The 10,454-nt window shown below is 47.9% G+C and overlaps 1 protein-coding gene across 1 annotated transcript; it reads right to left on the bottom strand.

Moving 5' to 3' along the window:
- Positions 1–2,663: 2,663 nt before the first annotated feature.
- On the bottom strand, positions 2,664–3,349 carry F5147DRAFT_623132 (uncharacterized protein). Its single transcript, XM_041432636.1, has 2 exons — positions 3,243–3,349; positions 2,664–3,167 (listed from the first exon to the last, which is right to left on the bottom strand). The coding sequence occupies exons 1-2, from the start codon at positions 3,333–3,335 to the stop codon at positions 2,874–2,876; spliced, it is 387 nt and encodes a 128-aa protein (XP_041284148.1). The 5' UTR covers positions 3,336–3,349; the 3' UTR covers positions 2,664–2,873.
- Between the last annotated feature and the right edge of the window lie 7,105 nt (positions 3,350–10,454).

The following is a 10,454-nucleotide window of genomic DNA, read 5'->3' on the forward strand; positions in this document are numbered from 1 at the left end:
AGAACTAGACACAACAAAAATCATACGTGTTCACCGATGCTGCAATATTAATGGTTGGCATTAGGGGATGCACAGCAGAGAAAAGCACTAAATGAGTCCAAAATGGGAGAGGTCGTGACTGAGTGACTGCTGGATTCGGCGTGGTAGGTACTAGTAGTAGAAGCAGACGATGCTGTGTACTCGAGGCAGCAGCAGGCTAAGTTTGCGATGACGATTGGTGGGCTTGATTGTGATTAGCATTGCTGCTGCTGTATTCGTCATGTTCCGTCCGTCGAGCACAAACAATGCCTAGATAGAAGCCATCGAATCACAGTAAGGAAATGCACCTGAAGAAAAATGTACCTGTGTGTCACGCACTGCAGCAATGGCAACGTGAAAAAGGCCGCGACGAGAAGAGGTGATCGGTCTTTTGGGTTGCTGGAGTTCGGTCGTGTGTGAGTGAGCGACAAAAGTGACTGAGAAGCTTGGACTTGCCAAGAGTTGCGACGGCGATGTACGGGACTGTGATATGGGGGATTGCCTTTGTGCGTAGCAACTTTGCTAGAGCCGCAGAGACTCTGGCTCAGTGTGTACTGGGATGGGAGCAGTGCCTCTTCGGGATTTGTAACATTGCATACTGTTTAATGCTTTGCCGGACAGATTCCAAGGATGAACATTGTTTTCGAAGGGTTTGACACTATTTGCAAACATTATGTAGATCGTATGTTGTAGCTTGCAGTTGCCATGAGTACCGTCAAGTTTTAGACTCTGGATTTGAATGCGGATGCGCGACTCCCTTCGGACCTCGGTTAAAGCGGTTTGACCATCCAGAGCACCATGTCAATCTTTTCAATTTGAGCTCGGTGCTCTGCTCTCGTTTCACGCACACTGGGGAGAACGAAGATATCAAGGAGCCGTTAATCTCTGCCAGGTATCATTGGCAGCTCTGTCATCACTACAGCCAGGAGGGCATATCTGAAATGGCCGGTCTGAGACAAAATATGGGACATCGGCAGGCCCATCGGCACCTCCAAGCGGAGTATGAATGTTTCCAAGGAAGAGCGGGCAAGGAGAGTGGCGGGTAAGGAGAGTGCTGGGCAAGGAGAGTGGCGGGCAGTGTTTAAGCGGAGCATGAACATCATGGCAGCATTCCAGGATGTGAGACGGCGGCGGGCGCGTTGGCGGGATTGATTGTCATTGACATGGCCGTTCGAACTTCGAAACATCGATCGGAGTTTAAACTCCGTTCGGGGTGCTAATGTCCCAGACTGTGACTAGATAGGTACATACTACACACGCACTCTAGTCGTTACCGCCTCCTGATTTGTCACTTACTGTAGAGTAATCATCAGGTCACCCACTCAAGGATCCTCACAACGCATCAGTCAGGCGTATAATTGGACAGTTGCAATGGAACAACATGCTCCAACATTTTTCGAGTTTCTGGATGCTCATTTGGCAACACGATCATCAACAACTTCACAGCACGAAGCTGCCGGTACATTCCATTACGCGAGAACACCCCCCGTGGATGCAGCGTCATGTGCCCTCTGCTGTGACAATCTACCACACGCAGTGGAACTCTTGGAACAATGGTCGCTAGCCTCTGGACTCCATTCGAAGACCTCAAGTCAGCCAATCTGCTACTGGCACACAATTATTTAGAGACGGGCAAGTGCGTTTCCAATATTGTCCAGAGTTCTGAAAGCATCGCCGACAGATCTGCTGCTGACAGAGCAGCAACCAAGTATAGGAGACTTGCAAGGCAATGGGAAGCTGCGGTAGCTGAGATACGTGATCTTCGGGGGTTCTCGCACCTTCATACGAAGACCTGCAAGCGGCAGCACACCAGGGCCCTGTCATCATCTCCATTTCCAGTGAATATTCACGCAGTACCATGATCGTCCTGAGGTCAGGAGACCCCTATCATGTTCCCTCGCCGTCTGTCACTCTCACAGATCTGAAGGATCACTTTTTCTTCTTCTTTTTTTATTTTTATTTTACACACGACTCGGACGAACCCAACGGAGTCGAGGACGGAGCTAATAGTACTTTGCGGATATTATGGGACGATATCATGCTACTCATCAACACACTTGAGCATGTCCTCAAAACAAAGCGCCGCTCTCGAATCTGGCTGCGTCCAACTACAGCTTTCATGTACATTCCTTTCCGTGCAGCTAACCTTTTTCAAACAATCCGTTACTGCTCCACGTCGTAGAGAACTTTCCTTACATGATTCATGACAATTATGCCACTATCGCCCGAGCACATCTCATTCGCGTTCAGACATGTGATCGGAAAGACCGCTTACATGCCATGCTACGAGTGCATGCAAGTGCCGTTGACTAATCTCATTGTGTTTATACTTTCAAAAACGTTTCGGCGACATCTCACGCGTCAGTTTTTTCAAATCCTTTTCGTGATCGTTATGCCGCTTCGCAGCGCTTGAATCAGTCAGTTCGAATATCGACACAAACCAAGCCAAGTTAGACTGGTGACCAGCCCGTCTATGAGGCAAACCGTCGATAGACGGACTGGTAAAACTGGGTTTGAATTTGGATCAAGCGCGGATTCTCAGGATAACGTGATGTATAAACCTTTTTTGGAATAGCAAAACCACGTGAACTTTTGCTAAGGCCTTTGCAAGTATCGCTAAGTTTGATCGACGTGCGTGCTGTAACGTTCGACACAATAACGTTTTAACGTTCATATCAGACTCGTTCCATCACTTCATGTATATTTCATCTGCTTTCTGTATTCAACCTGCTACTTGAAGGATGCCAGTCTCTTCGACAGTTCTCAATGAGAACTTTAATCGATCTGTTGACTCTGGTTTCGTAGACATTACGACAGGTCTCCCTGCGGCTGCCGCAGCAACTCCGTCGCGCCTCTCACCTCACGAACGCGTGAAATCTGTTGTCAAGATCCTGAAATGTTGTTCCCTTGCAAAGTAGCACACGTAGCTCTCCAAGCTTGCCATATGCAGGTCGAAATGCTTCTTCACCATGATGCGGAAGCCCTGCGGTATAAATATTATGTGCTTCATCAATATGTACACGCTTAATGCGTTGAGTGAAGGTACGATTTTGTCGGAGAAGTCGTGCAAGGCGCGGAAGGTGACCATTGAACATTGATAGCTGCTCTGGTGAAACAATGAGATGAGTGAATTTTCCTGCGTGAATAGACTAGCAAGATATTTTATGTTAGTTTTGGTGCACTGACAACGACGCTGATGTGGCACGCCTGAACTTTGAATTTACCTCCCAGAGAGACAGATCTGTCGGAGTGTCTTTGTTGATTGCGATCGTAGGTATGCCATATTTTGTCGATTCAAGAACCTGTGATAATAGCATAATTCTGCATGTGCAAAAACAAAGTCATTACACTCCAGCCAAGTCACCTGGGTGGCCTGGAGGCGTTTGAGTGGCGAAATAGTCATACTAATGGTGCCAGGGCGGAGTAGGATAGGAATTATGATACATAATGTTTTTCCACTGCCAGTGCCTGCAGTTATGATGGTGTCTTGACCGTTCAATGTCGCAAGAACAGCCTCGAGCTGGAATTGTCGTGGAACAATAGCTGTTGCCATCAACACGTACACAATCAAGCATGCGCGTAATGCATGCGTTCGGTCAGAGTCACAGAGTGTCTGAAGATAGTCGGTGGGAAGGCGTTCTTTGATAAGATCATGCGCGAAACAATCCAGAGCGTCGAGTGATGCGATGTGGATTCCCTGTATCAGTGATTGCTGGTCCATTGATTTTGCAGCACATATGAGGATGCGTCGCGTCGCGTCAATTAGTGAAAACTATATCGTTTATTTTGTATTCTACAATACTTGTTGAAAAACCCTAGTTCTTTTATTGGCTAGAGGTCACGTTATCCTGAGAATCCGCGCTTGATCCAAATTCAAACCCAGTTTTACCAGTCCGTCTATCGACGGTTTGCCTCATAGACGGGCTGGTCACCAGTCTAAAGCCAAGTAGCGCCGCTGAGGTTGCGAAGGCAATGCTGGTCGTAGTGATTAAGATGGACCTATCCCGATCTTATTATCATTGGATGATAAGAAGGGCGTCATAACTGAATGGCAACAACAGATGAGCCCGGAGTCGTCGAGACACAGCCCGTGTGCATGTTGTGCTCAAATGTCCCAGCTGGAGAATTTGGTATTCGTTGACGTCCAAAAGGTACCGTTGTTTCTTTTGCAATGACTGTTTGCCTGAGCGCACTGTGTCCCAAAGGTTTACAAGAAGATCATGATGTAAACCAGATTTATGTTCCTATTGCTCAGCCTTAGCATCTAAATCGCTATGACAGTTCTCTAGCCAACTTTCAATATCATGCGCACGAGAGACTTCCAACGTCAATCTGAGTTTGTGCAGCTTTTTCAGAAGCCTCGGTTTACGATTTGATGTTGATGTCCAGATTCAACAGCATAGAATGAGTTGTTCGTAGTTAAGAGGTTCAATTCACTGCCACTGTTCCTACTACTCAGATAGTGTAGGGAAGGAACTACTTGCCGAAGGTCAGTACTCAGTTCTGCCGGTTGTGTAACCGGAAGAACCGGCAAAACTCCATGCTTATCATGATGTAGACTATTATGTGTACGGTATCGAGGACAACATCCACATTGCCCGTCATCGATTCATCCTCGCCATTGATGTAATCATGGCACAACCTCGACCTCATCTAGAGTGGTCTGGTATTATTCGACCTGATCAAACTTGTCAAAGTCAAAACCATTTCCCTCGAGCACGGTTAACGCTCTGGATTTATTCAGCATTCAACTCTTCGAGAGCCGCAAATTCAGCAACAACGTCTACAGGCAAGATACTCCGAGTCTGCAAGAAGGTTAACTACACTATATATGTAACTCGGGCAAGTCAGGCAAATTATTTTGCAGCTGACGAGGTTTTCGAGGTCTTGTCATTGCGCTCATAAGTCGTGCCGCACGTACCTTTGGGGAGCCGAATTAACTTAATATTTCACGGTGACTATGTTACCCGTGCAGAACCCTACTTGTCGAAGGGTCAGTTCTACCGGCAGAACCAGTAAAACTCTAGGCTCAAACATTAAGAATAAGATATTCACCTGATCCGATCAAACTTGTCAGAGTCGCCCTCGAGCACTTCAATTATGCTCTGAACTTCTTCGAGAGCCGCAAATTCAGCAATAACGTCGCCAGGCGATTTAGAGATACTCTATGTACCAGCAAGAAGATTAACCACTATCATTGTGTAACTCGGGCAAATTATTTTGCAGCTGACGAGGTTTTCGAGGTCTTGTCATTGCACTTATAAATTACGCCAATGTCATGTCGGACTTTTGGGGAGCCGAATTAAAGTATTTCGGAAGGCACTCGTCACTCCACTCCGCTTCGCGAGACTTCCTCGGCACCAACTTACTAGTAGTGTAAGTAATCCAGTCACGAACGCGACCTCAAGTTTTCAGACCGAATCTCGAAATGTCATGGTCAATTAGCCTACTCAAGAAACTTTGATTCTAAAATTTATCCTTTTCGAACGCGCAGCCATTGTGATCGCCTGGCCCGGGTGTACAATTTCTCATGACATTAATTGATTTTTGCCACAGTTGAGTAACGGTACTTCCGTTAGCCTATTCGCCACGCCCTCGAATTAACCGGAGATGGATAATATGTCAAGATCACCGCTGTTCTTGAGGTCTTTAAGCAGTGCACACATGGTCAGCCTCACGAGTAATTGCATTCTTATAATGGCTAGTCTGAAGTTGATCAAAATTATATCAACAGAGCCGGCACATCCTGAGTTGTCCAAACAGCTCCCAGTCGACTTCCAATGCCGCTGCCAGTAGTCCAATTCTGCGTAGTCGGAAGCTTCTTTCTTGTTTTCTACAAAGCCCTCATTTCACTACTGCGACGACCACATGGCATTGATCTCGATGGACCCAACGGTGGGAATTGGCTACTAGGTTCTTGAACTCGTACTCATCATCATTCGGTCTCCTCGTTTGACCTCCAACACAGGCAGCGTCATCAAATTATTTGAAGGTGGCATGGACTATTGTGTGAACCTGTCAGAGCAATATGGTGGGGCGGTAAGGCTCAATGGGCCATATGGCGTAAGTCTGTTCATGATGTACACTAGCGTGCTCCGAGTTGTCCTTGCGAATGCTCATTTCTTTAGGACACTGTCTATGTATCCGACCCACGCGCATTGCATCACATTGTAGTCAAAGACCAGCACATATTTGAAGAGCTCGAAGACTTCATCGTGTTAGTTCCCTGCTACTTTTTTCGTACTGCATTGACTTGGAGCATCAAGGTCAAATAAACTCGTATTTGGCGAAGGCTTAATATCCACCATTGGTGCGGCGCATTTTATCAAGAATCAATTATACGTCTTTTCACACTATGTACTTATCTCCAGGAGAGCAGCATCGCCGACAACGCAAGCTCATCAGCCCTGTGTTCTCAACGTCAAATATGCGACGAGTCCTCTCCACAGTACATGATATTGCTGACAGATTAGCATCCACCATCACAGCTAAACTTCCTACTGATGGATGTACGTATCACTCTTACACTTAGAAAAACCTCAGTTGATACCTGTGATGCAGCACATAGCGAGATTGACGTCCTCCCATGGCTCTCCCGCTGCGCGCTCGACAGCATTTGCAATGGTGTCCTTGGGTACTCCCCTAATAGCCTCTCAGTAGCAGAAGATGATGCGTACGCCGAAGCAGTCCGGTCGGTCGGGTATGTCCGCTCGATTCAATCACCTGTCCTTTTGAATCATAATAATACACTGCAGGTTCTTGATTGGAAAGTTCTGCCTGCTACGGCCATTCGTGCTAATCGTCACGCGTTATTGCTCGCCATACTGGGCAAGGAAAGTTTTGATCTGGTCACGGCGCCCTGGATCCCGACAAAGTTTATGAGAGACATCCGGGAGATGCGCCGCATCATAGAGACCATGGATTGTGTCAGCCGAAAAGTATTCGCAGAGAAAAAGGCAACAATGGAGGCCGATGATATGTTATGCAGAGATGGTGATTCAATACTGTCGATGATGGATATCATGCGTGAGTTACATGGACCAACATCCAGGGCATCATGGCTCAGGCATGCATAGTCAAAGCTAATACCGTGTCATCCAATGTAACAAGGCTCACGGATGCTGAACTGTTGGGACAAATGAAGTAGGTTTCTAATCATGCGCGCGTTATAAACATCGTCTGATCTCATTACAGCGTTATGATATTTGCTGGCGTCGACACGACTACTTCTGCGATTGCCCGCTGTGTCTACTTGCTTGCACAGCACCCTTGTATTCAAGCAAGACTTAGGAGCGAAATTAGTGATGCCATGAAGTCCTCGAGATATCAGGAAGATGGCGACATCCCATCCGCTGAACTGCCTTATGATGTCCTCATGGGCCTCCCCTTCCTTGACGGCATCGTAAAGGAGACTCTCCGCCTCTACCCATCCCTCCCACTCATGGTCCGAACGTACGTCCATTTTTCTCTCATCAATCCTCCTTACAAACATCTCACTTCGTGCACGGCATATGGCACAGAGCGACCAAAGCAACCACCCTTCCTTTACACTTCCCCGTGCGCTCACGGTCTGGTGAGCCTACGTCCACTATCACAATCCCGAAAGGGACCCAGGTAATTATTTCCATCCTCGCTGCGAACCGCCATCAAGGGATGTGGGGTGCCGATGCAAATGAGTGGCGACCCGAGCGATGGTTGTCATCACCTCTGGCTGTTCCTCCAGACATGGACACCCCAGTCGGTAGAGAAGACGTCACGTCCACGCCGAGATCTACGCCTGTTCTAGGCGTCAAGGATGGTGTGCATTTTCCTAGCGTGTACTCCAACATGTGAGTACCAACAATACTTCCTGTTCCTACTGAGTTTGATAATTTGGCATACGTACATAGGACGACGTTTCTCGCTGGCAGCCGCTCCTGCATGTCAGTCCCTTTCTTCTCGTGGTGTCCTTCTGACTAACCACCACAATTTGCAATTCCTAGTGGGTTCAAATTTGCTGAAATGCAGATGAGTACGTGCATACCTTTGTGTGTGGGTGACAATTTGCGATCACAACTAATCCTCTCACTAGAACAAGTCCTCGCGACGCTTGTGCTGCGTCTGCACTTCTCGCTCCCGACGCAGCGGAATGCACAAGGCCACGTGAAGGAGATACAATGGAAGCTCAAGGGGTTTCATATCCCTGTTGTAAAGACCCCTGCTGGGGATGGCGTGACGCCCCAAGTGCCTCTGAATGTGCGGCTGGTGAGGAATGATGATTTTGCGTAGTAGGCTATGATAGAACAAGAGATGAATTTCGGTCGTTGCTTTTTATTGGTTATTCTACTACGTACACTATATTTGCACTATCTTTTTCCTCATTTCCTCCTGAAAATAAGCACAGCTTGCATGTGTCAACAGCTTTTAACACGGGACAATGACTATGAACAAAAGTATCAGTTCTGAGATCCAGAATTATCCAAGAGAGCATGAGACCTTGGCAACCAATGAAAGCAGCGGTTTTCAAGATTGTTGAGCAATTGGATTTCGACATTTTGACGATATAGAGCTCTTATCGGTACTCGTGCATTTCTCACCAATCCCTTTCCGACTGGGAGGTTGTGTTGTATGGCGCTCACTGGCATGGAATTTATATTGGGATCCAGTCAATTAACAAATGCACCGACAGATTATAGAGAATTCAACGACTTGTACTGTACCAGATAGCTAGGATGTCCGAAAGTAATATGAAACAGAACTACACACCGATATGAATGAAAAGAATTCTCTGCTCGAGCGGCACCTTATTCTTCACGGCAGCCGTAGCATGGTTTAGAGCCCAGGCTGCCTTTGTACAGTCCATGACGCCCTTCTTCAAACCCTCGAACATATGCTCGTAGAAAGCTTTGACGACATGTTTTGCGACAGCGTCATCGACCGCCCACAGTGTCCCAATCACGCTTTTGAAACCTGAAAACTGCAGACCAGCTGCAAGGTGGATGACCTCGTCGGGCGTTTCCTTATCACCAGCGGCGGTATGACACGCTGATAAGAATGCGAACTCAGCTTGTGGAGAGTTGTTCTCCATGATATCAAGCAGTGTGAGAGGTTTGTCTCTCATGGCGAAACGTGAATTGTAAGGTTGATCATGGTCCTGTTTGCCATGACAAGCGAGATGCACCCAGGTGTTGCATCGCAAAGCTTCGAGTGCACCTGCATGTGTGGCTTCGTCGCCAGAAAGGTTGGTGAACTTGACATTGGAGGGAACATGTTTATGGACATCGTCAAGCTCGCTGTCAACAGTGGCAAGCACCGTGCCCTGCCCTGTGCCTGGTTGACTTTGTCCGATGGCCACGAAAGTTGGTGCCGCGCACGTCTTCATCGCCTGCCTTGCTCTGATCAAAGCCGAAAGTGTCGGCGTGTAAGAGCAGATATAGATATCTTCTAGGCATTCCTCCGGTTCGGGGCAGCCCTTCTTCGTCCCCATCCGAAAGGGGTGAGCCGCATGGAGAGGGATACCAGTAAAGGCTGCTGTTGGACACAACCATATTCGAGACTGTTCCTGCAATTTCAGGACATGTCGGAGGGTGTTGACAATGGGTAGCATGATATCTTTCCATACAGTACGCAGCAAAACTCGCAACTCCTTCCTCGGATCCTCTTGGCGCATACCAGCCGCGTGGCGTATCGCCTTGACGAAGTCATCCTTGAGCTTCTCCAGATCTGCAAGAGCTAGCCCCGGGAAGGCGACATGGTGGGGCTCTCCTGCCGTAGGGACAATAACGGCACTGCATGAGTATTTACTCGCAATAAGTATAATGACTGGGCCCTGGCGTGCTGCCGCTTGTAGTTCCTTGTACGAGGGGGAGAGCAAGAATCGCGAGAAACCCCGAAGGTTACGGATTTCAGCTACGACAGCATTCCACTGCTTCGTAAGCGTCCTGTACTCTTTCTCGGCCCTATATGCTGTAACTTGGTCTGCATTGCCTGTAAAACCTTGGACGTTGGACAAGCGATTGCTAAGGATCAAGAATTCTTTGGCTATGAGGGGATTCGTGGAGTTGAGGTCCTCGAGCGGAGTCCTGAGTCGGGAGGCCAGTGACCACTGTTGGCCACGGCCCTGTTCCACGAGTTCGACCGCCTTTGATAGATTTTCACGGCGCACGGCACACGATGCTGCATCTGCAGGCAGTGACCTGGTATAATAAAAGGCAGCGGCAGCTTCGCGACGTGAGATAGTAGTTGATCGTGTTGCCAAATGACCATCAAGAAGCTCGAAACACATTGCATAGGCCTCGAGCGCAGATTCATGACAATAATTCTCGGCTGTAACAACCCAGCTTGAAGCTGCTTGAATGCGCTGTGGAAAGCCTTGCGTTGGGTGTCTTGATGCCAGACAAAAGTTATCCACTGCGAGTGACAGATCAGCAGCATTGCGTAGAATCTGGTAGCGACAA

Source organism: Suillus discolor (genome assembly GCF_016758755.1).
Source record: "Suillus discolor strain FC423 chromosome Unknown F5147scaffold_520, whole genome shotgun sequence".
In the NCBI taxonomy this organism is placed as follows: domain Eukaryota; kingdom Fungi; phylum Basidiomycota; class Agaricomycetes; order Boletales; family Suillaceae; genus Suillus; species Suillus discolor.

What these genes read in the sequence shown, in the direction of transcription:
- F5147DRAFT_623132 (XM_041432636.1), bottom strand. Translation starts at nt 3,335, where the DNA reads ATGCTATTATCACAGGTTCTTGAATCGACAAAATATGGCATACCTACG. An exon ending in CAGATCTGTCTCTCTGGGAG is followed by an intron (nt 3,168 to 3,242) that starts GTAAATTCAAAG and finishes ATATCTTGCTAG; the next exon opens with TCTATTCACGCAGGAAAATT.